Consider the following 27,993-nt stretch of genomic DNA (forward strand, 5'->3'; position numbering starts at 1 on the left):
ATACTCGTCAATAGGCAGTATAGTGTTACACTTAAGATTTGTATACTTTTTACTGAATGTAAATTATATTTCAATAAAAAAAGGGAATTATGTGCAAAATTGCTACAGTAAAATTAAAAAAATATTTTCCCCAATTTTATTGAGATATAATTGACATATAACATTGCATTAGTGTGTGTACATTATAATGATTTGATTTATGTATATATTGCAAAATGATTACCACGAAAAGTTTAGTTAACATCTATCACCTCACATAGTAACAATTTTTTTTTCTGGTGATGAGAAGTTTTAAGATCTCACATTTGCTGCGTTTTTAAATTGCTGTTTCATTGAAATTTTATTGGTACAGTTATACGTCACTTGACAATGGGGATTTGTTCTGAGAAAGGTGTTGTTAGGTGATTTCATCCTTGTGCGAGCATCATAGAGTCTACTTACACAAACCTAGATGGTATAGCCTACTGAAGACCTAGGCTATATGTTACTAATCTTATAGGACTGCCATTGTATGTTTGGCCCGTTATTGACCGAAATGTTGTTATGCGGTACATGTCTGTACTGAATATTTTAAGATTTATTGTGAAATTGGATCAGAAATAATCAATTTTTCTTCATAGTCAACCTTTCAGCAATGGCTCTTTTCAAGATTCAGAGATGCCTATAGTTACAGAATTCTGTTAGTTGACCTAGAACCAACCAGTTGTATTTAGAATTTACTAAGTGTGGATTATATATGACTTACAGACTATGTAGCCTATTTCTGTGGACTCTCCTATGAAACTGACATAATTCGCATGAATCTTATTCAAAATGGTTATTTGAGATATGTGGTGATGAGAGAAAGAAGATAAAAAGATGTAGAGGGAAATAATTTTTAAAAGGAAATCGAAGTGTAGTTGAGAAAGAGATTAAACTATAAAGAACTAAGGAACTAGAAAAGATAAAACTCTGATGGTTACCATAGGAGAAAAAAGAATCTTAACTGAAGCCAAGTGGCCTCATAATCTTTATTCTTAGATATTTCTTCTTATACTTTTAAGGATATCAGATGAAACAAAAGGGCAACAAAGATGGCTATCTATTTGGTGCCACTTCCAGTGATTTATGCACATTCAGTAAGTGCTTGGTGCAGATGATGAATGAGAGCAAACTGTAATACTAATGTCTTTGATGTGACTGATGTCATTTCCGTAGCATCTTTGTCTTTTATTGGCAGAATGATCAGCCAGTAGACTTGAAGATATGTAATGATATGTTTTCATATAGCCAATGCTTAAGATTCTTTATTTTTAAGAATATATGAGCTCTAGGGGCCGGCCCAGTGGCGCAGCAGTAAGTTCGTGCCCTCCGCTTTGAGGGCCTGGGGTTCACGGGTTCAGATCCTGGTTGCGGACCGGTGCGCTGCTTGTCAACCATGCTGTGGCAGCATCCCATATAAAGTAGAGGAAGATGGGCATATATGTTAGCTCAGGGCCAATCTTCCTCAGCAAAAAAATGGAGGATTGGCAACAGATGTTAGCTCAGGGCTAATCTTCCTCACACACACACAAAATACATAGATATGAGCTCTGAAAGACAAATTATGTATCTCTTTTTTAAAAAAAGGATGTTTAACATATTATAATTGGTTTGACTGTGTAGGAGTCAGATAGTCTCTTTTGGAATAAATAACTTTAATAATTTTAATGTCAATATTTAGGTGAAAAAAGAAAATCTTTATTCTTATCTTCAACTGAATTAAACTTGAACCATTCTCAAGTTTCCTTCAGTTAAGTGACGTATAAATAGAATTGCAATATGTACCAGTTTGCCTAGAACAGTCCCAGTTTACACCTGCTCTCCTGGAAGCCTGCAAAGCTTGGCATTCGTCCTGTATTTTTGATATGAAATATTTCATTAAGAGATACATTAAAGTACGCTGGGGTGAGGTTGGTAGGTCTCCACCTTGTACTTAAAGCTCCTGACATGATTTCATTCTGTGTGGGATGCATGTGCAGTGAACAGTTCTCATCTGAAATACAATCAACAATAATCCATGTTTTCCCCAACTTTTCAGACACAAGATAGCTATCATTTCTCTTTTAAGGACGGGATGCAAGGTACTCGCTGACAAAACGCAGTGTGATTGAAAGGTCTCTGGTGGTGGTGGAGAAGTATTTGACACTGCTGTCCCACTTGTCCTTTGGTGTGTAGGCCGGTTTTGTCATGGCTCATTCTTTAGCATTTGAGATGCAGGAAGCAAGATTTGGGGGAGACTTTGGAAATTATAGATTAGGCGTATGTGAAACACAGGCAGGAAATAGAGGCTAAACAATTTTGTTGTAGAATATATAGAAAGTAGTCTGGATGTTTTTCCTACAGTGGTATTGTCATTTATTGTATAGTGTAAACCTATAACTATTTATGTATTTTATTATTTGGTAATTTTCAAAAACTTTACTATAAATATTTCATCAGCAAGGTGCTAAAAAATGAAAATGCGTTTCTATTGATGAATGGGTAACTTTCACAAAATTTTTGTTTCATTTACCATCCACTAGAGGAGAGGGCTGATAGTCACTGAACACATGAATTCAAAAATGATACTAAGGTCTGGTGAAGAAGCAACAACATCTATTTCAAAAGTTGGTACAGTTACTTAAGAAGACCCAAAGATGACAAAACAATACTCACAGATACAGAAGTTGTATTTCACATGTCACTCTGTGAAGCATGACTTTTCTTTAACATCAAATGATGGTTCTTTAAAATTAATTTTAGCCATTTTCAATTCCAGGGTTTTTTTGTGTGTGTGTGAGGAATATTGGCCCTGAGCTAATATCTGTTGCCAATCTTCCTGTTTTTGCTTGAGGAAGATTGACCCTAAGCTAACATCTGTGCCAATCATCCTCTATTTTGTATGTGGGACGCCACCACAGCATGGCTTGATGAGCGGTGTGTAGGTCCATGCCCAGGATCTGAACCTGCAAACCCCGGGCCACTGAAGCAGAGGGCGTGAACTTAACCACTGTGCCACTGGGCCAGCACCTCCAAGTTTTTTTGGTACACTCAAAAAGTAAATTGTTAACTCCATTAACAGAAGAACTTCATTGATATTTTAAGAAGCGTTTTAAAAGCAGTGCTTATCACCTGTAAGACATTGAAAATTTTCTCTACAAAAGTAAGGGAGGAATTGAACAAATTGAACAAATTAAACAAAGTTCATGATGCAAGAGTCATGTGTGTCTTCTTCATCAATGTATTCCTAGCACCTCACGTAGTAATTGCTATATAGTGGTGCTCAGTGAATAGTTGTTGAAATACTGAATGAATGGAATAATGAAATAGCTTAAGGAAAAAGGGGGATGAATTATAAGGATATTGGAGTGTCTGACAGAACCCCAGGAAAAGAATGAGGATAGGCCTTATGAACAATTGGAGTTATGGACTCAAATACTATGAGCCTATCTGTTCTACTCTTGTGTCTCTTCAAAATAGTTTACGCTGCTTGGCTATTCTCCATAGTGGGAAAAATCACCATCAATAGAAATTTGTTGAATAAATGAATGAAAAGAGTTTCATATTGAAATCAGTACATTATTGGCATATGTATTGTACATAATGATTGGGAATTTATATGATAAGTTAACTTAAAAGCTGTATGGAGAGATTCAGTAGTCAAGAAACGAAACTTGACTATGAAAATATAGTGAAGGTCCAAGATGGTTGAACTAGGATTTATGCTACTTAGGGTTGAGGTAGACAGAACATGAGTTAAATTCTGCTATTTGAAAACTATTATCTCACCATTTGACTTTATGATGGTACATATTTAAAGAGTATTTTAGGATGGGCTGTATGCATTTTGGTCTGATATTGAAAACTGATATTGTCAGTGGACCATAAAAACATCACCCTGTCTAAAAAAGGATATAAACAGAATTTTATGTTGCATGCTTCTTAAACTGGGGACAGGGCAAGAGTAACAACTTCTGAACTCATTCATAGCGTAGAATTCTGAGTTACCCTTTCTTTTCTAATATTAAAGCTTACTACAACTTTGATATTTTTAAAAAGTCTCTTAGCTTTCTTCATAGGTTAGAAGTTAAAAAATGAAATAACATGTGAAAAGTACATATTTTTAGTAAAATTTGATTAAATTAATTTTTTCATCAGCAAATGTTAGAAGTTATTTTGTTCAAAATGACTTAGTATTATTGCTATAAAGATGACTTGATAGTTACTTTAAAAATCACTATGCTGATTTAAAATATGGTTTAAGATCTTGTTCCATAATTTTTTATTTTATTTTTTTTTTACATCTTCTTTTGAATTCTTGTTTTTGGAGTAAATTTTAAGACCTCTGAGCTCATGGAGAAGGATTTTCTTATGCCTCAAGGTGTATTTCTTCTTCTGTGTATTATCTCCCTATTCTGTATACCTACTTCATACCCTAGCTGCTCAGTTTTTTTTCTTCCTCAACCACTGGTACTATTTTTGTTTGTTTTTTAGAGATACTCTTTGCAAATATAGGAATATATATACATATATATTTATTCCTTTAAAATGATAGCATATACATAGTATTTTATCTTTTTTTTCATTCAATAATTTGTGTCAGTGATCTTTCTTTACCAGTACATAATGAGTGTGCTTCATCATTATTTTTAATGGTTGTGTCAAAATTATTTAGTCTCTGTTGATGGACACTTAAGTTATTGCCAAATTTTTTTGCTATTACAAACTGTTATAATAAATAATCTCATATATATGTGTATACATATATATGTACATATTTATAATTTTGTATAAGAGCAAATCTGTAAAATAAACTAAAATTTCCAGAAGTGGAATCACTTGGTCAGAGAGTATGTGCAGTTTTAATTTTTTGCAGGCGTTGCCAAATTGCTTAGCATAGAGAGTGTACCAATTTATACTTCTATCAACAATTATTAGTTCCTATTTTCTAACTCTTTAGCCAACACAATGTTATAAAACTTTTGACGTTTACCAGTCTGATTGGTGGAAAACAATACTCCATTGTACTTTTAATCTTTCTTTCTTACATCATAAATGAGTCAAATTGAGTATTTCTGCATATGTTTAAGAACATTTATATTTCTTTTTTCTTTTTGAACTTTCTGTTCATACATCTTTTGCCTTTTTCTATTGAGTTGATAGTCCTTATCTAACTGGATTTTTAGCATCTCCATTTATGTTATAGAAAATAACCTTTTGTGGAATGAATTGTGTATTAGCTTTCTATAGCTGTGTAACAAATACCACAAACCTAGTGGCTTAAAACAACATAAATTCATTATCTCACAGTTTCCGTGGGTCAAGATCAGGCTAGAGGTTAGCTGGATCCTCGGCTCAGAGTCTCACTAGGCTGAAATCAAGGTGTTGGCTGGGGCTGCCGCCTCATCTGATGCTCAGGGTCTTTTTCTAAGCTCACTGGTTGTTGGCAAAATTCAGTGCCTTGCAGTTGTATGACTGTGGCCCTCAGCTCTTAGAGGCCACCCACTGTTTTCTGCCAAGTGTCCCTCCCCACAAGATGACAGTTTTTTATCTTCAAAACCAACAGAAGAATGTCTATACTGCTTTGAATCTCTCTGACTTCTGTCTCTGACCTCTATAAACTCTCTTTTAGGGACTAACCTGCTTGATCAGGCCCTCCTATGATAATTTTCCTTTTGATTAACTTGAAGTCAACTGAGTAGGGACCTTAATCATAACCACAAAATCACCTTACTTTTGTCATTTAATGTAACCTAATCATGGGAATGATATCCTATCATATTCACAGGTCCAGCCCATACTCAAAGGGAGGAAATAACACAAGGTGTATATACCATGTGGTGAGAGTGAAGGGGTCATTTTAGAATTCTGCTTACCTTGGCAAATATGTAGATATATATTTTTTTTTGGTGAGGAAGATTGGCCCTGAGCTAACATCTATGCCAGTCTTCCTTTATTTTGTATGTGGGACGCTGCCACAGCATGGCTTGATGAACAGTGTGTAAGTCTAAGCCCGGGATCCGAACTTGCGAACCCCGGGCCACCGAAGCAGAACACGCGAACTTAACCACCGTGCCACTGGGCTGGCCCCTTGATTGCAAATATTTTTTGCTAGTTTGTTGTTATATTTTGACTTTGCTTATATGGTTCTTTTTCCAATGCATAAACATAAACATGTCTTTTACTGTGATGGAATTTTTTTTTTTATGACTCTTCATTTTTTAAAAACGGGGATATAATTCACTTGCCAAAAAATTCACCCTTTTAAATTATACAATTCAGTGGGTTTTAGTATATTTATGAATTTTTGCAACCATCACCACTATCTAATTCTAGAACACTTCCGTCACCCCAAAAAGAAACTCTGTACCTATTAGCAGTCACTCGCCATTCTCCCCTAGTCTCAGCTCCCTGGCAACCACTAATCTACTTTATATCTCTATGGATTTGCCTATTCTGGACATTTCATAAAAATGGAATCATACAGTATGTGGCTTTTTTTGTCTGGCTTCTTTCACTGAGCATGTTTTCAAGGTTCATCCATGTTGTAAGATGAATCAGTAATTTATTGATTTTTATGGCTGAATAATATTTAGTTGTATGGGTATACCACATTTACCCATTTATCAATTGATGTACATTTGAATTGTTTCCACTTTTTGTCTATTATTAATAATGCTATTATGCAAGTTTTCGTGTGGACATGTTTTCAATTCTCTTGTCTTTTTGGTTATAGTCATCGCTGTGAATGTGAAGTTTAATCTTGTTGTGGTTTTGATTTGCATTTTTCTAAAGATTAATGATATTGATCGTCTTTTCTTGTGCTTATTGGCCATTTGTATATCTTAAATGGAGAAATGTCTAGTCTAGTCCTTTCTGTGGACCTCTCCTCACTAAGATTAAAGAATATTCCTGTGATTTCTTCTAATACTATTATGATTTTACTTTTACACTGTAAAACAATGATCTATCTGAACTTACTAGAGTATGGTGTCAAGTGCAGATCCAACCTTACTTTTTTTACCTGATTATCCCTTTGTCCCACAATTATTTATTGAGTGATTAATATTTTCTTCCCACTGATTTGAGGTGCCATTTTTATCAAATATTGAATTATTGAATGTTAGGATTTATTTATAGATGTTTTATACTGGTTTATTGATCAATCTGTTCAAAGTATGTATCTAGTTTCAAAAAATTCATTTCCATTACTTGAGCAATCCATACTATTAGTTGTTGAAAGCAAGAAACTTGGCAACATGAGCTTTATTAATACCTTTAATTTCATAGTTATTTAACTGTCTTGTGGTATATATTGGGTTATGCAATGAGTGAATTATGAAGAAGTGGGAAGGTCCTGGAGGGTGGGAAAGATATGTTTTTACCAATAATACTTCTTCCAATTAAATAGTTTGAATGTATTAGGGGCCAGAGTAAAAAGTGAGATGAGAAATAGCAATATCATAGAAATGAAGAATGAAAGATCCTTTCCCTGTAATATATTACTGGAAATGGCATTGATAAGCCAAATGACAAGTAAGGGTTCATTTCAGCTTTTGAATGATCAAAAATAAACCTGTATTTATCGTTTTTGCCACCAGATGGCGAAGATGCATCTCCAAAGCAAAATGATTTACTCCTGTGTGATTCTTCCACCTGAACTAGTTGCAGAGCTGATAGACTAGTAAGTAGATTAGGTCAGCGTTTGCGATTGTGAAAAACAGGACTTCTCATGTCATTGCCTTTTGTATTCAAATATGATATTTGTTCCCACATGTTTATTTCTAGTTTGAAATCTCCGTATACCAGACTTGTATTTACAACTGCAGGTTGTACAGTCTTACCTTTTGTTCCACAAATACTTCAAAATCAAAATTTCTGAATCTAAATGTCTATTCCCTCCCAAAGTAGCAGCTTTTTTGTCTCTCTAGTTCTGCTGATTCCATCATCAGTCATCCTCCTGCCCAAGTTGAGACACTTAGGTATTATTTTCTAATCCACTTCCTCTTGATTTTCATATTCAGTGAATATTTATTTAAGTTTTTGGTCAATTCCTTATCTATTATATTTCTTGTATTCAACACGTCTTTTCCAACATGGATATTGTTACTGCCCTCGTTAGGCTTTAACTATGTTTTACTTTCTTTCTGGCTTCCTGCTTCTAAGTTTGTTTGCTTTTCTCTGTATTCTACTTTGTTTCCAGAAATATGATTTTTAAGTATGGATATGACGAAGTCATTCATTTGCTCACTTTTGATACCATGCCATTTTGTAGCTAAAGTTCAAATCCTAAGTTTTCTAAGGGAAACTAATGTTTATTGAGTACGCACTATGTTCTAGGCTCTGTCAGAAAAAATTTATGGCATTTAATTTTAATTTGCCTAATGATTTTGTAAGGGGGGCTTTAAGATGCCCTTTTTAATATTTAAATTATTTCTTAAGATTCCAAAATTAGAGATAGAGTTTCAATTGAAATATAAGCTTTTCTGACTCAAAATTCTATCATTCTACTTTTTGAGGCTCACTATTATCTGTCCTTTCTAACCTTATCTCCCACCACTTTTTTCCTTTCCCACATGCAACCTATAATCTAGCCACAGCAGATAACTAATGAATTAAAAAGCAACTTTCATTCTTAAAATTTTAAGTATTTGCTCATTCTATTCCTGTTTTCTAAAATTCTGTTCTAGCTTTGCATACATTAATTCAAGAAATATTTGTTGAGTGTTGATCATGTGCCAGACAGATTTCTAGGTGCTGAGGGTAGAGCAGTGAACAAAATCAATAAAATCTCCCTCATGGAGATTGCTTTTTAGTTGGGGAAGACAAAGAAATTAAGAAATAACTAGTACACTGGATAGCAGTATAACTTGAGGCCAGTGTATTTGACTGTACAGGCTGTGCAGAGCAGAACTCCAGGGGGCGCCTTTCACTTAGATGTGAGTGGCACAACCTGGCATTGGCACCTCCCAGGCCCTGGTGACAAGTGCTGTGGAGGAAAATAATACAGAGGAAGAGAGAAAGGGATTTTGTGTGTGTGTGTTTGGGAATGATCATCAATTTTAAATTAGGAGTTAGGGAAGGCCTTAGCACTGAGTTAAAACTTGAAGGAGGTGAAGAAGTCAGTTGTGTGGATATCTCAGGGAGGAACACTCCAGGCAGAGAAATAGTAAGCGCCAAGGTCCTTAAGTGAGGGTGTACCTTGGCATTTCTGCCTAACTCTCACTTTTTTTTCAAAACCCAGTTAAAGTGTCCCTACTTACATGAAGACTTCTTTTTTTTTTTTCCAGCAGGAATTATGTTTTTTGCTTATAAAGGTGGTACCTTTATTATAGCACTGACCACCGTCTGACCTTCAGGATATTTGTTATCAATGTTTCTTTCTCTCTTACTAAACTGTGAGCAACTTGAGTGCATACTGTATTTTACATCTTTGTGTCCATACATACCTAATTTAGGGTCTAGAAATAGTGGGCACTTATTGAATATTAATTGAATTAAAATAAATGGAACCACTGAAAAGAGAAGTAGATAGCCAGTTATCTTTTCCATACCTTTTACCTGTTACAATTATGCGGTGTTTGCAAAAATAGAATTTTTTATGGAATCCAATACTGTATTTTTCTCTGCCTCTTAGACTCATTTTTTTCATAAGGTCTTTGTAAAAACATGTTAACTTGCATAAAAGAACTAAACTACTTGTTGCTACATAGAAGATTGATCTCTAGAATTCTGTTGTTTCTTAGACACCTGCAATGATGATGGGACATTTTAAATGCTTTAACATATTTTTAAAGCAATTCTTATGCCTGTTTGCTTTGACCCTGTCACATTTTACCTTTATTTTAAAGAATTCAATTCAGTATCTTGCTGTTTTCTGTGGTCTTGAATCTATTTTCAGCTAGGGTGACCTATGTCCTGGTTTATCAGGGCCAGTCCTGGCTTATACCTGTTGTCCCAGCATAATTATTAAGACAAACCATTTCACTCTCAAAAGTGTCTTAGTGTGGACAATAAATTATGTGATCTCCCTATTCTTGGAGGGTTTCTATGTGGTATCTAGTGAAAATATTGCACAGTAGTCCTTAGATGTATGGAAAGTTCTCAGTGGAACTATATTGTGGCAAATATCACTTCAGGTACTTAGCCTACAATATGTATTGAATATATACTTTATTTATAATGCTAGTTTATATAGAGAAATACAAAGACAGTAGAAAATGCTCTGTGCCATAAGAATTTATAATCTAATAAGTAAGTCGGGACTAATGATGTAGTTGTATAAACATAAATATTTAAAACTGGTAAAAACAAGTGTAACAATATAACTTAGACATATATGGAAGTAGTCAGAGAATTAAATGAACACATTTAAATGATGGAGCCAAGTAGGGCAGTTTGGGGAGGTTTTGTAGATTTGTTAAAACTTCAACAGAATTTTAAAGACAGAAGAAGATACAGCATGACATAAAAATTGTAGGAAAGCGGATTGCGTAGTGTAGATATTCCTAGATCATCAGTGTTTCTTCTGCCACTCTTTATTTTATTTTGGTTCTCAAATGTAATAAGTTTTGTTAATCATATTTATCAGTTTATGGCACTTCAGTGATCTGTGTAGGGCTCCCCTATTGTGTTTTTTTTCCACCAAAGTATGTATGTTTGAATTACAAAAAATCTTGCATTTTGTCTGTATGTGTTTTAAATTACATAAATGATATGGTGCTTTAGATCTTACATTTTAAAAGATTTATTCATGTAGGAATATTAGTTAATTGCTCCAGACTTCTGCATTATACTTTGTGGTGGACAGAATAATATTGTCCAAAGATGTCCACATCCTGATCCCTGGAACTTGTGAATATGTTACCCTAAATGGCAAAAAGGACTTTGCAGATGTGCTTAACGTTATGGACCTTGAGATGGGGAGATTATCCAGAATTATCTAGGTGAGTTTATTCTAATCATATGAGTCCTTAAAAGTGGAGCCTTTTCTGATTGGGTCAAAGAGATGAGATGCAAGAAGGAAGAGGAGAGATTCAAAGCATAAGATGAACTCAATTGGCCATTGTTGAGTTTGAAGATGGAGGAAGGGGGCCATGAGTCAATTCAGCAGCCTCTAGAAGCTGGGATCTACTCTCAGTTTACAGCCAGCAAGAAAATGGTGACCTTGGTCCTACAACCACAAGGAACTGAATTCTGCCAACAACCTGAATGAGCAAAAAAAATGGATTCTCCCCTAGAATCTCCAAAAAGGAATTCAGCTGGCACCTTGGTTTTAGTCCGTTGAGGCTTCTGCCAGACTTCTGACCTACAGAACTGTAAGACAATAAACTGGTGTTGTTTTACACCTCAGTAAATTAGAGGTAATTTGTTATGGCAGCAGTAGAAAACTAAAGCATATTTCCTAGTATATATCCACCATATTTTATTTGACAGTCCATTAGTAGTAGACAATCTAGGCTATGTGAAAACTCCTCTTACTACAAACAGTGAATCAATGAACATCTTTGTAACATGTCTCCTCATGGACCTATGCAAGACTTTCTCTGTAGTTGGTATATCTAGATGTGGAATTAATGTGACATAGGGTAAGTATACTTTATTTCACTAGTTCTGTTCTCAAGAATGGCTCTGTCCATATTCCTGCTTGCAGTGCTTGAGGGTTTGTGATTCCCCACATCATTGCTAATATTTATATTATTCAGACTTTTGCTTTTTGCCAGTCTGGTGGATATTAGGAGTATTTTTGTTTTAATTTGCAATTTTCTGGTTACATTGAAGGCAAGCATTCCTTCATATACTTGTTAGCTATTTGGGTTGCTGATACTGTGAGTTGTTTACTTATATCATTTGCCCCTTTGAAAAAAATTGGCTTTCCATCATTCTTGTCTATGGTGTCTTTATTGGACAGGCATTCTTATTTTGATGTAGTAAAATTCGTTACATTTTTTGCTTTATAGTTTGTGATATTTTAGTTGTGATTAAGAAGTCAGACTTCAAGACCCTAAAAATACTCTTTTACACTTTGTACTATTAGCTCTTAGTTCTACCTTTCTCATATATGTCTATAATGAACCTGGAGTTCACTTGTGGGTATGGCGAAGTATGAATTCAAGTTTATTTTTTCCGTATAGTGAGCCAGTGTTCCTAACAGCAGCTATTAAGCAATCCGTTTGCACACTGGCTTTTGGTGCAACCTCTGTTTATAACACATTCCCAAAATAGTTGGGCCATTTTTAAGTTCCCTATTCTGTCCTATTGGTCTCTTTATCTATCCTGTGACAGTACTACATTATTTTTTTTAACATTCTTTGAGATTTTTTACATAGATGATTATGTCACCTGTAAAAAAGACAGCTTTATTTCTTACTTTTCAGTTTGTAAGCCATTTATTTCCATTTCTTGTACTATTTTACTGACTAGTGCCTACACTATAATGTTAAATAGACGTGGTGAGAGTAACATCTTTGCCTCATTCCCAATCTTAGGGTGAATGCTTTGGGTCTTTCACAATCAAATGTGATGTTAATTGTAGGTTTTTTGTAGGTATCCTTCATGAGGTGGAGGAAATTCTTTTCTATTACTCGTTTGCTGAGAATTTTTTATCATGAATGGCTGTGGAATTTTGTAAATTGCTTTTTTCTGCCTCTATTGAGTTGACGATATGATTTTTCTTCTTTAGTCTATTTATATAATGAATTACACTGGTTATTTTCAAACGTTGTACCAACCTTGCATTCCTGGGATACCTCTTTTGGTCATGATGGTATTATTCTATTTATATATTCCTGGATTTTATTTACTAATATTTTGCTAGAGAATTTTTAATTTATGTTCATAAAGGATATTGGTGTGTAGTTTCCTTTCTTTGTAACATTGTTGGTTTTGGTTTCAGGTGAATGCTGGCCTCATAAGATGAATTAGGAAGTGATCTTCTATCTTCAGTTCTCTGCAAGAGTTTGTGTAGAACTGTTATTATTTATTCTCTAAATGTTTGGTAGAGTTTGCCTCTGATGCCAAGTGCCTGGAGTTTTCATGTGGCTAGGTTTTTTAAAACTATAGATACAGTTTCTTCAATAGATATAGAACTGTCCAGGTTACTTATTTATTCTTAAGCATAGGGATTTTTTTTATTTTTAATTTTATTTACTTATGTTTTTTGAGGAAGATTAGCCCTGAGCTAACATCTGTTGCCAATCCTCCTCTGTTTTGCTGAGGAAAATTGGCCCTGGGTTAACATCTGTGCCATCTTCCTCTACGTTATATGGGACGCCTGCCACAGCATGGCTTGATAAGTGGTGTGTAGGTCCACATCTGGGATCCGAACCTGCGAACCCTGGGCCACCAAAGTGGAGCGTGTGAACTTAACCTCTACGCCACTGGGCAGACTCCAAGCATATGGATACTTTTACAGTCTAGTTTTATAAGCCATGGCAGCTGTATTCATTCTGGGGATGTCTCATTAATCATTTGAAAATCATTCTATCTTCTTCCTTTTAAAATGCTGGACACAGAATAAGACATGTTGATAGACTACTTCTTTCCAACTTAACACTTTCCATGTTCCATACTGATCTATATCTTAGAACTATAGTTATTCTGATTTCACCTCACCTTTATATCTGCCAGTATCTCTGGGATAATTTCACTTACCCTTTCTCTATGTCTTTGGCTGGATTTGGTGACTTTTTACTTTTCATGCAGAGACATTCAATCACAGTTATTTTCCTTTGCCTTATAGAAGTTTTGCCTTTTAGTCTACTATCCACTCATTTTGTCCTTCTTATTTAAAGTCTAGGGAACTTTAGAGTATGACTTGAGTATGACTTTAGAGTAGGAGTTAGAGTATGACTTTAGAGTATGACTTAGAGTATGACTTTACTATATTTGTCACTTTTGAAGTAGTTGCTTTTCAGTCATACTTCAAATATTATAAGCTAATATCCATTCTCCTAATCAGTGACACTTAACTGACTGAGCCTCTACTTATTACTTACTATTTCTTGAAAGTATCTATAAATTCATTTTTAACAAGCTTCTTTTGAGAACCATATGTTCACTTGTAAAATATAGTTTTGTTTTGGTATTGATAATTATATCAAGGAAAATGCTTTAGTATAAAATTAGAAGGAAAGGAAAGCTAGAAAGACATTAAGATGGGAGTAATCTGTTAGCCAATGGTGGTGGTTTTATTAGCTAGCAGCACTTTTTTTTAAGCTGTTGCTGAGAAGATTATTGGTTAACACCAAAATGACCATTTTTGAGACTTGTAATTCATTCCAACACTAATGTATATCTTGGATTACTCAAGTCATTCATGCATTAAATTTAATAAGTTGTAACAAGTTCTTAATATTAGCATATATGCTCATGTAATCCTTTTCCACAGGTTTTTTTTTTATAGATATATTGGCAGTAGAAGTATATGTGTGAGTCTGCACAGTGAACTTTGGGAGTATATCACTTCTAGTCTGGCTTTTATGGCAATATTAATGTTGTGTACTGACTTCTTGGGGATCTCACCCACCTCTCCCCTTACCCTTTCACTCTCTCGATATACACTAAGTGAAGCAGTCCTGATACTGGTCAAGGAGGTAATGGATAAGGGCTATAAAATTGGACTGCTATACTGAGGTGGGCAAAGGTGAGGGTTGGTGAATGTAGAAGTGTTTTTTAGATCTTTTAGTAAAGTGAATAAAATGGTAATAAATGAAACTAGTTTGAGGTAAATGCCTACTTCCATTTTTTTCGCTGTATATTTTCATCTCTTATAGCTGAATTGATAAGACAGGCCTGGGAAAGTACCCTTTGGAAGATTGAAGGGGAAGAAGGGTGAGACCAAAGAGCCAGCCACTAGATTTGTCTCATTGAGTACTGAAGCTTAAGGAGCAAGAATAATCTTTTCAAGGCTAATACAAGGTCTAGTGTATCTTACTAGAGTTAAGAAATAGGGAATTTGAGTCAAAGCTTTAAATAAAGATAAAGATACATTTTCCTATTTGGTATCTTTAATTGTTCAAGGATTCAGGCATCTAAATTTATCAATCCATAATAACATGAATAGTAGTAGTCAGCATCATGGTGAAGCCTTTGAGTTCTTTTATACTCATTTACACTAAAGCATCTGCTCATATTCTTTGCATGTTACTAGAGATAAACAATCCTTGTTCTAGTTATGCATAGAACCTGCCTGTTTTTATCTAGTCGAGAACATAGATCCTGTAATTCCCTGAAATTGTGAAAGTATGAGATTGGGTGGGGAATATTTAAACATTTACAAAAATAAATGATTATAGTTAAAATTTTCAAGCTAAATGATATGGAAGCTGAATAACTTGAGTAATTTCATCAATTTAAAATTTTATTTTATATTGGGAGCATGACTATTGCTTATTTGTTTCAAAATAGGAACACTACTTACGGAAAGTAAACCTTCTTATCTTTTTATCATGTGTCAAATATAAGAGGCAGCTTAGATTAAAGCAGTGCTTCTCAAACATTTTGGTCTTGGGACATCTTTACAATCTTAAAAATGATTGAGGACCTCAAAGAACTTTTGTTTAGATGGGTTATATTTATTAATATTTACCATATTAGAAATATAAAAACTGAGAAGAAATTAAGATGTATCTTTATTAATTGCAAAATGACAATAAAATTACTGCATGTTAACTAACCATATGGAATAGACAGAATTCTAAGTTGACCTACAATGAGTTTTACCCTTCCCTCGAGTGAGTACAGACCCTGTGACTTGCTTCTAGCTAACAGAGTATGGCAGAGATGATAGGATAGTCACTTCTGTGATTACATTATGTTATGTGAGACTATGATTTAGTCTGAAGTTAGAGACTCTTCTGCTGGCTTTGAAGAAGTAAGCCACCATGTTGTGAAAGGGCTGTGAGAGGACCATGTGGCTTGGATCTGCAAGGGTGTCGCTAAGAGCTGAGAGCATCTCCTGGCTGACAGCCAGCAAGAAAACAAGACCTCAATCTTAGAGCCACAAGGAACTGAGTTCTCCCAACAATTGCATGTGCTTGGAAAAGGATCCTGAGCTGCAGAAAGAAACGTGGCCCAGCCGACACCTTCATTATACCCTTTAAACTGTGCTTGGACTCTTGACCTATAGAAATTGTAAGATAATAAATGTATGTTTTTTAAGCCACTGAGATTGTGGTGATTTGTTTTGTAGCAATAGAAAACTAATATAGTGTATTTCAAAAACAAAGAAAACTTTAGTGAGAAAATTGGCATTATTTTACATTTTTGCAAATCTCTTTAATATCTGATTTAGTGGAAGTCAGCTGGATTCTTTCATCACCTTTTGTATTCAATATCTTGAAATATCACACATAATGTAGCCTCTGGAAATGTCCACTGTACATCAATGAGAGAATGAGAGTCCAGAGGCAAATAACATTTTAGTTATCATCATGAATATAAGTTTGACTTTGCAGATCCTCTCAAAGAGTTTTGGGGACCCCCTCTGAGGTCACTAGACTATACTTTTGAGAATTGCTAGATTAGAGATTAAATGTTTAGCAGTCTCCTCCTCCATCACCAATAGAGTATTTAATTGTATATGGACAGGACTATATAAGATAACCTAAACTATACTGAACTCTCAGCTTCCTTGCCTGTTTTTCACTTGATTTCTGGTTTTGTCCTTGAGTTTGTCCATGTAGTATATTTCCTCTGCTTCTCTTGGTAAGCAAATGCAAAAGATCTTTGCTGATTTTAGTTTCTAGGAGGAATAGGTAGGAATATGATTAATATGTAGTGGATTGGGACAGAGTTTTTCTTGAAATGATCCTGGCATGTTTTGACTATAAACTTTACCTGCAAAGGTGCTGTAGCTGTTGAGAGATTTGGTTTAAAACTTAGGAGGAGTTTTAAAAATGTATTATTTTCATTTGTAAGGAATAATAGAAATTATCTCATTTTAGTTTTAATTATGTATATCCATTTTTATGTGTGTACATTACTTAATAACAGTATTAGTGCATATTTTTTTTAAGTGTTTTTGTTTTCATTTTGTAGGTTCTCTTTTATCCCTAGGAATCCTGAAGAATGAATTAGTCTCATGCATCTCAAGATAGCTCAATACGTGATAAATTGCTGTTGTCCTAGGATTTGGGATACAGTTTGTTGTTAGGAACATTAATATAGAATCATGTGGATTTTTTCTTTAGTAATCTACGGTTACTGTAGTTTTTTCAAACAATAATGCAGCAAAAATAAATACTATATTGAATCAAAATTGTTGTTACCTATAATCAACTATTTTTATTTCTATAATATATACCTGAGAGCTGCTTGTATTTATTATTTGACACACTTGGAAGTTTTGAGGTATGAATTGGAGCTGTTTGTCTGGAAAGAAGGTCTTTCGAGGTTGGTTTGAAGGTTATTGGTGGAACAGTTCTCGCAGTGCTTACCTAATTACACAGTGCTTGAACTAGAAAATTAAACTTAAGGGTGACCTCCCCCTCTCTACTGATGCAACCCCTTTCCATTTTTTTCTTCTCAGTTCTTCTTTCTTTTATTGTATTTTCACCTGAGCATTTTTCTTTGGTCTATTTCTTAGATGTTAGTTTTCAACTTATTTTTCCTCAGTATTATTTTCAAATTCTTATTGAGTTTTCTATTTATCCAATCTCTTTAACTATTTTAGTCTTCCTTTTCTCTACATGAGAACTGATTTGTGTTGACAGAGCAGGAGTGACAAATTTTAGTTACGTCTCTCAGAAAAAGTTTATATTTTTCATACAACCAAGACTGCAAGACTACAGAATATATGGACTCAAAATTGTTGTGATGTAAAATAACTGTTTTTCACTTTTGTTTTTCAGTTTCATTTTATGAAAGTCACTAGTATAAAGTACTTGACATGGTTGAAAGTTTTGAGGTATGATTTAAAATCCCTGTCTGGAAAGTGGTAAGAAACCTGTTTCTTCTGGTCAACTTTGCTTAATAAGAATTAAAGTCACGTGAGTGAGGAGGATTACAAAAATTTGATTTTTTTCATTCCATTATTTCCACGTTCTACCTGAATATATTTTGATCCAGTGCTTTGGGCATCTTTGTGTTTTATTCTCTCAAAAAATATGAGATTTAGGAGTTATGTCTATGTCCAAGGCCTAAATTGGTCTTTTTATTTGTATTTTCACATCATCTTTTCTTTTTTACATTCTGGGGACACACAAACTGTAAAATTAGGTTACATTTTACATGACAGCATCCATAAAGAGTTGCTGAATGACAAAGACTTGGTAGTACTATGTAAGGAGCACTGAACTGTGAGTAAGGAGATGTGGATGCTCATTTTAATTTTGTCACCAACCACTTTGAAAAAATGCATCTCACTTCTTTTCTGTAAATTGAGGGAGTTTAGATTCTATTTTAAATGTAATAGGATACCATTGTAGGGTTTAAAATGGAAGGGATGTGATATTATTTCTGTTTTTGTATGGTCATTCTGTTGTGTGGAGAATGGTTTGTAGGGGATAAGAATTGATGCAGAGAGAAGTTAGGAGGCTATTGAAGTAGTCTAGGAAAGAGATGTTGGTAGCTTGAACTAGAATTGTGGTAGCAAGATGGAAATGTTGATAGATTTGTTCCATTTGGAAGGTGGAATTGACAGAACCTACTGCTAATAGATTAGATATGTGGTGCAGTGTGAAAGAAAGAGAGATATCAAGGATAACTCCTAGATAAATCATGGTGTTGTTCCAAGATAGAAAAACTGATGAGGGTTTGGGTGAGGAAATCAGGAATTCTGTTTGGCCACGTTATGTTTGAGATGACCTTTTGGTTTCCATTTGGGGATGTCAGGTTGACCGACAGTTATATGAGTTTCGAGTTCAAGGGGAAGAGAAGGGCAAAGGTATAACATATAGAAGATATTTAAAGCCATGGATCTAAGTCACTTCGAGAGACCGTCTAAATTAAAGAACAGAAGAGGTCTACAACATAGCCACAATAGACCCTTGGACATTCCCAATGTTTAGAGATCTAGGAGAAGAGTAAGAGCCAGCAAAAGACACTGAGAAAAAATTGCCACTGAGCAAGAAGGAAATCAGGAGTATATGTCTCAGAAACAAAGGGCAAAAACAGTTTAAGAGCCAGGGACAGCGAAGCAGCAGTGTCCAATGCTGGAGGGAAGTCATGTTAAGAAAAGAGCAGAGAATTGTCGTTGAATTTGGCAACTGGTCATTGGTGAGAGCAAACTCAGGAGAGTATTAGGGATGGAATCTTTATTAATGTGAAAGGAGGAAGTAGATATAACAACTATAGACAAGTTCTTCAAGAAATTTTGCTGTGAAAAGGAGTATAAAAATGGGGCAGTACCTAGAAGGGAATGTGGGATCAAGGGAAGTTCTTTTAAGATATGGAATAATATGGTAATCAAATCACTGGTGACTTGATTCATGCATGAAATAAATGTTATTCATTTATTGTTACAATTACCATTAGAATCAAGAGGCTTCTAAAATAGATTCAATAATAGGTCTTGTTTACATTATACTTTCCTTTCCTTTCTTTTCTACTTTCAAATCTGATGCTTAATCATCTTCACTCATAAGTAGCTGGGTTTTCTGATTAATCTTGATCTCTGTCCATTTCTAAAGGCCAGGCATGTCTAATTGTATTTTTTAAGTTTTTAGGCTATGTTGTAGACCTCTTCTGTTCTTTAATTTAGATGGTCTCCTGACATGTATCAAAATACATGTAGATTTGCATGAGTTTGTTTGCATAATAAATAAACCTGCTTTGGCTGAACCTAAGACTAAAAATTTTGTCTGCTTACCTTTCACCAAGGGAGGTTGATGACGGAAGCTTAAAAGATGCCTGCTCCCAGTCCGTATTCATAGGCTAGATCTGGGTTCTATAGAGTGAGTGATTTTAGGCTAAAAGAGCTATTTTCAGGAGAACTGTTTTGAAGCACAGGGTCACAAGTGGCAATTCTTCAAATTGCAGACGACAGAATATATAACACAGAGTTGATCATACCATTCCTCTTAAAACATTATCTTTTATTGGCTTTTAGGCCACCACACTCGCCTGATTTCCCTCCTCCTTCTGTGGGTGTTTCTCTTCTTCCTTCTTTACTTATTAATTACTTTACCTGATGACTTAATGTGGAACTTAATTCCCTTAGACCTCTTTAGTTTTTTGTTTTTCATTTTGAACTTTCTTTCTGGGTGATCTCAGCTACTCGCTTGGTTGAAATCCTTGCTAACATGCTGATGCTTCCTGAATTTATGTCTTCAGCTGAGAACTCTTTTCTGAACTCCAGAGTGGCATATCCAATTGCTTACTTATCTGTCTTTGTAGCTATCTTACATGCTTCTTAAATTCAACAACTCATCATCTTCCCCTTCCTTCTCCCTCAGTCTGCTCCTCCTTTAGTATTCTCTGTCTCAGCAAGTTTTAAGACTATCTGCTTGGTTTCTTTCTTTCTTTTTTTTTTTTTTTTTTGAGGAAGATCAGCCCTGAGCTAACATCCATGTTAATCCTCCTCTTTTTGCTGAGGAAGACTGGCTCTGAACTAACATCTATTGTCAATCCTCCTCCTTTTTTTTTTTTTTCCTCCCAAAGCCCCAGTGGATAGTTGTATGTCACAGTTGCACATCCTTCTAGTTGCTGTATGTGGGACGCGGCCTCAGCATGGCCGGAGAAGCGGTGCGTGGGTGCGCGCCCGGGATACGAACCCCGGGCCGCCAGTAGTGGAGCGCGCGCACTTTACCGCAAAGCCACGGGGCCGGCCTTCTGCTTGGTTTCTTAAGAGAGAAATCTAAGAGTCATGTTTGACTCCTCTCTTGACCTTCATACACTACCTCCCACCCCTGTGACAATCGATCATTATGTCTTGTTGATTCAACATCTAACTTTTTAGTCATCCTTTGTCTCCATTTTCTGTGATCACTTTAATCCGAGCCAACTAATATCTTACTTTGACTACTGCATTAGCTTTCTATTTGATCTCCCTGCATCCACACGTAGTGAGATAATATTTTGGTGTATTTATGATGTCTCTACTCCCCTCTTTTTTAATGATGTAATGAGTAGAAAGAAAGGAATTGTGGATGGGAACTCTTGGAGGCCAGTATTATCACATAGTATTTCATTTGTTCCCATATTTGCTAAAACACGTTTATAGTTGTGCCAATGATTGTTATTTCTAATTTTAATATTATATTGAAATATGAAATACATATATGTTTCATATATTTCATATATATTGAAAATATATTGAAAAATATATTTCATATTGTTATTTCTAATTTTCAGTCAGTATTTCTTTTCAGAAGAATCTAGGGACACTTGGAAATTACTAGATAGCAGAGGCAGTTTGCAAGCTTAGGTGTGAACGCTTGGAGTCCAAGGCTATAAACATTCCTTATACTGTGGTTCCTGGTGAATGTAGCTATTAGAGATGGAGTTGGATCTTATTCATATTGCTATAGCTCCCTAAAATTGTAGTGTTGCTTCCTGTGGTTCTCCTGATAGCTATCAAGGGAATTTATACTTGGAGCTAGCAGTCTTAACACTGGAGAGACTTACCAAATTGTGTTTTCAGAGATCTTGGTTCTATTTCCTGTAACAGGTAGAATCTCTAGGTGTCAAAGCAGATAATCACTCTGGACATTTTCATTTTGGAGCTTAAATCTAGGATCGGTACTCTACAGCCTGATTCTTGTATCCAGTGGGGAAGATATTCCTGCTGTTGCCAGGTTGTAGGTGTGGGAACTGCTGTGGTAACAGCTGCTTCTGGCACTGGACATTTGAAGCAATCCTGTAATACCTCTCATTATAATGCAGCTTGAGCCAAAGCACAGTAAGATTAGCCCTCATATTTCTGGCCTAGAAAGAGGAGTGAGAGAGACAATCTAAGGGTGGTGGGGCTTCAGACATTTGTGGAGGCTTTCACTATGCTCCCCCTTTCCTTTCTGAATTAGATGGTAGAAACTGTTAGAAGTCTGTTCTGCAGCAATGGTCAATACTAGGGACAGACAGATACAGATTTCAAGCCCTAGGAAATACTACAGAAGTTTTTTGTACACCAGAAAACAACTGAGCATTAGTACATTTTTAAAAACTTGTGAAAACTGCTGTAGGTATTTTGAACTAAACTTTTTAAATTTTTATCTGGAATCTTTAAATTTGTAGTGTGCTTATCTAGGTCTGGGCTATTCTTCCTCTCTTCCATCCATGGACGTACTGTATGGTCCACCCTAAGTTGAAGCACAGGCCAGTTAACCTTTTTGAATGCCTTTTCTTTCCTCCTTTCGTTAGAAATTGCATCTGCCTTTTATTTCTTATCCCTGAGGTGAATAGTTCTATGCTCTTGCTTCAGGGAAATACTTACATTGCAAGATTTCGATTTGGAAAACATATGAAGACACCTTGTTCTCTGGACTGTCTTTTTTATAACCCTTAGATTTTTATCAGTCAGATGCTTTGGATAGTCAATGGAACAAGAATAATGCAATAGAAGAGAGAGTGCAGTTGTTGCAATTATATAGATGGAACTACTGATGTATGTTTTAAGAAAAAGAAAAATTCCTTTAGCATTTCAGGGATTTTTGTTATGGATTATACATATTATATTTCTTATGGTTCCATTAATGATTAGCTGTGTTTAGATATTTGCATGTATGGAGCATTTTAATAGAAATACTTTGATACTCTTAAAAATTCAAAATAAATCCAGACATCTTTAAAACTATAACATTTAAATAAGCCGTGAGTGATCGTGCCTTATCAAGTAGGAGTCTTGTGTTGTTATTCATTTAGAAGAGCATAATTTCCCAATTTTTATTCTTTCATTTAATTTTTGAGTTTGTGTTAAATTTCTTAAGACATTTAGCTTATAGCCACTAGGCATTTGTAAACTAAGATTCTTAAATAATTTTAATTTGAGCTAATACTTCAATTATTTTTGAGGATGATGTAAAGAAGTTAGTGCTAAGTTTTGCTTTCTCATCTCATTTGGATGTTTTATAGTACTGATTAAACAGTTTGAGTTCTTACAGAATTTTAGGAACTTATTGATAAAGAAGAGGATACTATTGCTACTGGATATAGCTAATCATGTAAAAACTAGTAATCTAGTATTTGATTTACTTGAGCATTGCTAAGCAAAAATTCATTGGCCAACATCATGTTTATTATGTTATGGTTTATGATTCCATTGTAACTGTAGAGTTCACTGTAGGTAGGTTAAACTTTGGACTTTCCTTGTGGCTAGTGTATCAAAAGGTATAATGGAAAAAAGATCTGTAATGTTCTCACCCAGAGATAATTAATATTAACATTTGATGTTTATTCTTCTAATGTTCTCTCAGATTTTGAACATTTTTCAAGTTTTTGCTACATGTTACTAAATATTTCTCAAAAAGGTTCTACCAGTGTACGCTCCTACGAATAAATATGAGAGTGCCCATTCTCTGACTCTCTGGCCAATACTTTGCTGATTTAATAGGCAAAAATGCGTTCCATTATTATTATTTTTATTTGAGTTCTCTTAATTACTTTTAGATTGAACATTTTCAAGTGTTGATTGGCTTTTTAGATATCTTCTTTAATGAAATTGATTTTGCTGCTAAAAGTTTCTTAACACCTCTTCTTCCTTGAGAACTCTGGTTAGCATTGTCATTCCTAGTGAGTTGCTAAATATTCTAATAGAATGGCCATAGGGAAATCGATTGCCATCATCTACAACATTTGTGAGAGTTCATGCCTCTCTGCTGGACTCAGTGTAAATATGGAGCTGACCTTACTTGGAGGACATTCTGAGTTTATCTGATATTCCCAGAAAGGAGTAAGTACAAGCATTGCATCCTGTTGGCATCTAACAGACAGAGAATAGAGCCTTGCACAAAGAAATTCTATAAATATTTGTTGCATTAATAAATATGATAAATAAAAGATACTTGAACATAGTTGTTAGAATCCTGGTTCCAATAATTCAATTCCTTAGATAGTTCATAGTGAGGTTACTTCCAAGTACTGTGTACTTTGGAGTTTATTAAATGCATTTATGTATGTAACATGCTGTAATACAATAATACCCCAGGAGGTAAGTGATGTAGCTTATTTTGCATTTGAAGAACCCATAGCTCAGATATGTAAAGTGAACATCGTAAGGTATTATGGCTAGTTAGGGTTGGAGTCAGTACTTAAATCTAGGTGATTTGACTCCAAGTGCCATGTTCTGTCTCTCTTCATAAAAGTCTCCAATATTTATGCTGCTTGTGAGCCTACAGTATATAGAAAACTTAAAACAAATATTAGCTATAAGCATTCTTTATAATATTCCAGATGTTCGTAAAAATTTACAAAGTCCATCCAAAGCACGATGTTTTTGATTGCAAATATTGGTCGCTTTTGTCTTTATGAACCTTATGACATGATGTGGTAGGCTAGAACAAACAAACACAGAAACTAAGAGCCAAATTAAGCCCTGAGTGGTTTCCTATCCTACTTATGGGATGTGACTAAAAAGAAAATTAACTTTTCAATAAAATTTAGGCATCTATTCATTCACAAATATTTATTGAGCACCTACTCTGTACTAGGTACTGTGCTAGATGAATAAAAAAAAATGTGAGTCTTAACCTCATGGAACTGAGGGTGAAAGACATTAAACGTTTTTTCAGGTAAATATATAGTTATACTTTTATCAAATGCTTTGAAGAACAAGTACAGGGTACAATGAGAGTGCATAATGGGGGACCTAATCTAGGTCAAAGAAAGTCTTCTTGAGAAAGTGACATTTGAGCCCTTAGGGATGAGTAGGAGCCGGTGAAAGGCGGTAATGGGGTGGGAAAGTGGAAGAAATCACTTCTGGGATATTGAGGGAACTAAAAGAAAGCTGACCAGTAGTGTGTGTTGTATAGTGAGAGCTGGAAAATAGGGATCTGAGGAAAGCAGTTGCTATATTGTGTACTCTTTCAAAGAAGGCATTTTAAGGCTCATTCCAGTGATGTTTTCATTTTTAGAAACTTAAACCATTTTTGAAGCTCTTCCTATGACCTTGCCTTCAGATCCAATTAAGAAACTTTTTTTAACTAGGAGTATTTTGCAGTGCAATCACCTTCTTATTTAATAGACTTGCTTCAAAAGGGCTTTTGATTAATTATAAAAATTGAATCTACCCACAAGGGGAAATGTGTATATATATATGTATTTCATCACAGATAGTATGAGCTTTGAAATTAAGAATTTTAAAAATGTATATATTTCCGCTTATAGAAAAAGACCTATAAGATGTGAAAAATCAACTTATGATCAGAGGCTTAAAAATTTGAAGGATATGAAGTTGCTTCTGTTTGAGTTAAATGGAAGAAGCCCCTTTAAAGTTACTTGTGAGTTTAAAAATTTGAGATATTTGCTCCTGTTCCTCTATAGAGACTGATCTATTCACAAATAGTTGTGCGTATTTGTGTGTGTTTGTGCCCATGTGTACATATATATATATAAGGAAGATAGAATGATAGGGAAGGAGCATGTGAAATGGAGTACAAGGCAAAGACCTTCATTCAGATACTCTGCCTTTTACAGGCTGTGTGATCTTTAAACCCTTAAAGCCTCAGTTTCTTTTTGTCTGTAAAACAATAGTAACATTACCACCTACTCACAATGTTTTCTGGATATTAAAAAAATAAATTTAGAAGTACTTCATAAGCCAAAAAATACTTTATGGTTATCGTATGTTTCATATAGATTAGTGTGTACCTATAAAAATCTAAAATCATAAATAATAAGCAAAATAGAGACACTCTTAGTTGAGGACAAACCCATAACTGAACATCTTAGTTTATAAAAGGAATAAGTTAATTGTTTAAAATTTTATATTATTGAATGTTTATTTTGTGTCATTTAAAAATTTATATCATCACATGTTTATTTTGTGTCGTCCTTTTGTGACATGTTTATTCACATCAAAAAAGAATTCACCAGTTTTTTAAAAACTTCTTAGTGTATATAAGTGCCTATTTATCAATAGTGGTGTGTGTGTGGAAGGTGATAGAGGGGATTAGGGCTAAAAGTTAAGGTAAAAATGGGCTAAAAGCGATGTATGTATTAAAGAAATGTCATGATTTAGGGGCAACTAAAGATCAATAAATATATTAATCATCTCTGTAAGTGAGTTGATTTTTAAAATTTGGTTTACATACTACTTTTAAAGCATCTTTTGGAGAAAGATGGACGCACTTGGATATAGAATAATCTAAGATTTTATCTAAACCAGAAGTATTCATTGAGAATGAATGGTGATCTAGGGTACTCTAAGACTATTGGAGCCTTCAGGAAATATCCTCTTCTGAAAAATGCTGTGCCCACCATTATTGAAATAATAATAGTCGATAAAGTCTCTCTGGCCTTGGTTGTATTTTTTTGATTTGTGGGCAAGTTCATATTTAATGTGTGCTATTTAAGTGAACTTTAATTGATAGCCTATAATTTTTTTCTAAAATTGCATGAATAATCATGTAGTCACTATGTTTGGGGACCTTTAGAAAGGGACCAGATTGAACATTATTCACTTTTCTTTAAAAATAAATAAATAAATAAATGAAGACATTTTAAAATTAAATAAGACATTACGGCGACTAAGTCCATGTTTTTCAAATGTCTCTTTAGAAGTATGGCATTGTAAATGCAGACAATAGAAGTCTTATTGTCTGACATATTTTTATTGCTTAATGATATCAAAAGAAGGATATACAACTTATTTTTACAGTGTTCTGTTTCTATGCAGCAGCCTGCACATTGAAGAGACCTATATACTCTGTTGCTGTAGTTATTCATTTTTCAGGGAAAGAAAAAAGGGTTAGGGAATGCATAATTTCTCTCCTCTTACCCAACAGTAACATTGAAAAGATACCTTGTCCCCATTTTTATTACTTCTGAGATTTCATTGCTGGCAGCCAGATGTGCTAAAACTCCCGACGACAGCATCTATTCATTGCGCGATTTTAATAGGCTTAGAGAAATATGAGTAGAGTACATGAAAGCAGCTCAGCTTCACACTTCAGCTGGGAATGCCCAAAAAGCTTACTGCTGTTTAGAATTCTTGCTACAGTCAGGAGAAAGCTGAAAGCCGCACGGGTACTGAATCTTCTACGACTGAATTAGAAGAATAATGACTGTACAATTAACTATAAACCTCTGCTCATTTAAGCACAGTTTTTACAGAGCTCAGGAGAAATATGGAACTTGATTGGCATGTTTTTATTTGATGGTGTCTGCAAATAGATGACTTTAAAGACAGGTGGTAAGGAAAAATAAGCGAAGAAAAAAAAAAAGAAAGAAAATGCAATTTGAGACATTGCGCCAGGTCTGCAATTCTGTTTTATCTCATTTTCATGGGGTTTTTTCATCCCCACCAAATATTTTACAAAATGAGCTTTTTGGACAAACGCTGAACAATGCAAGGTGAGTAAAGCTAAACTATATTTTTTTTAGTACTGATATTTTCAGAATAATAATCTTATATGTCTGTATTGAATTGTTAGTTCTGTATTGAAATTTTAGTATTATAAGGATGTTGTCTTTTTATCATAAATATAAAATTTTATGTATTGTTCTTCCTAATTGATTTGAAGAAGGAAAATAAGCTTACTTCAAAGCATAAAAAGCATCTTAAATTTAACTAGCTTGACCTCTGAAACATAATACAGGCTGTTTCATGATTTCATTTTCTGATAAATAAAATGATTAACTTAAAATACCTAATAGATTTTTTTTCTTTGTGATCATGGCAGGGATTACATTGCATGTATAGGGATGGGGCTATATAATCATATGTGATTTGTTGGAAAATATGAATTAGCAATCATGCATGCTCTTTGTAAAACATGCGGAAGATGTTTTCTAGGTCTAAGACATTTCTCTATGCAGGGTAGATCAATAATCACTTTTAAGCAAGCTGTATTATGGAACTGCTAATAATGCTTAGTATTAGGTTGGCTAGTTTGGAAG

The 27,993-nt window shown here is 34.5% G+C and overlaps 1 protein-coding gene across 8 annotated transcripts in view; it reads left to right on the plus strand.

The window, feature by feature from the left end:
- Window positions 1–27,993, plus strand: part of RIMS2 (regulating synaptic membrane exocytosis 2) — a 618,814-nt gene that overhangs the window by 216,403 nt on the left and 374,418 nt on the right. For 2 of the 8 annotated variants that reach the window (XM_058564767.1, XM_058564768.1), the window contains exon 1: window positions 27,050–27,447. The exons of the other annotated variants lie outside the window; for them this stretch is intronic. In XM_058564767.1, the coding sequence (XP_058420750.1) occupies window positions 27,326–27,447 (122 nt within the window). In that variant the 5' untranslated portion in view covers window positions 27,050–27,325. Of the gene's footprint in view, window positions 1–27,049; window positions 27,448–27,993 lie in introns of those variants that run through there. 8 annotated transcript variants of the gene reach the window in all.

Source organism: Diceros bicornis, chromosome 21 (genome assembly GCF_020826845.1).
Source record: "Diceros bicornis minor isolate mBicDic1 chromosome 21, mDicBic1.mat.cur, whole genome shotgun sequence".
NCBI lineage: Eukaryota > Metazoa > Chordata > Mammalia > Perissodactyla > Rhinocerotidae > Diceros > Diceros bicornis.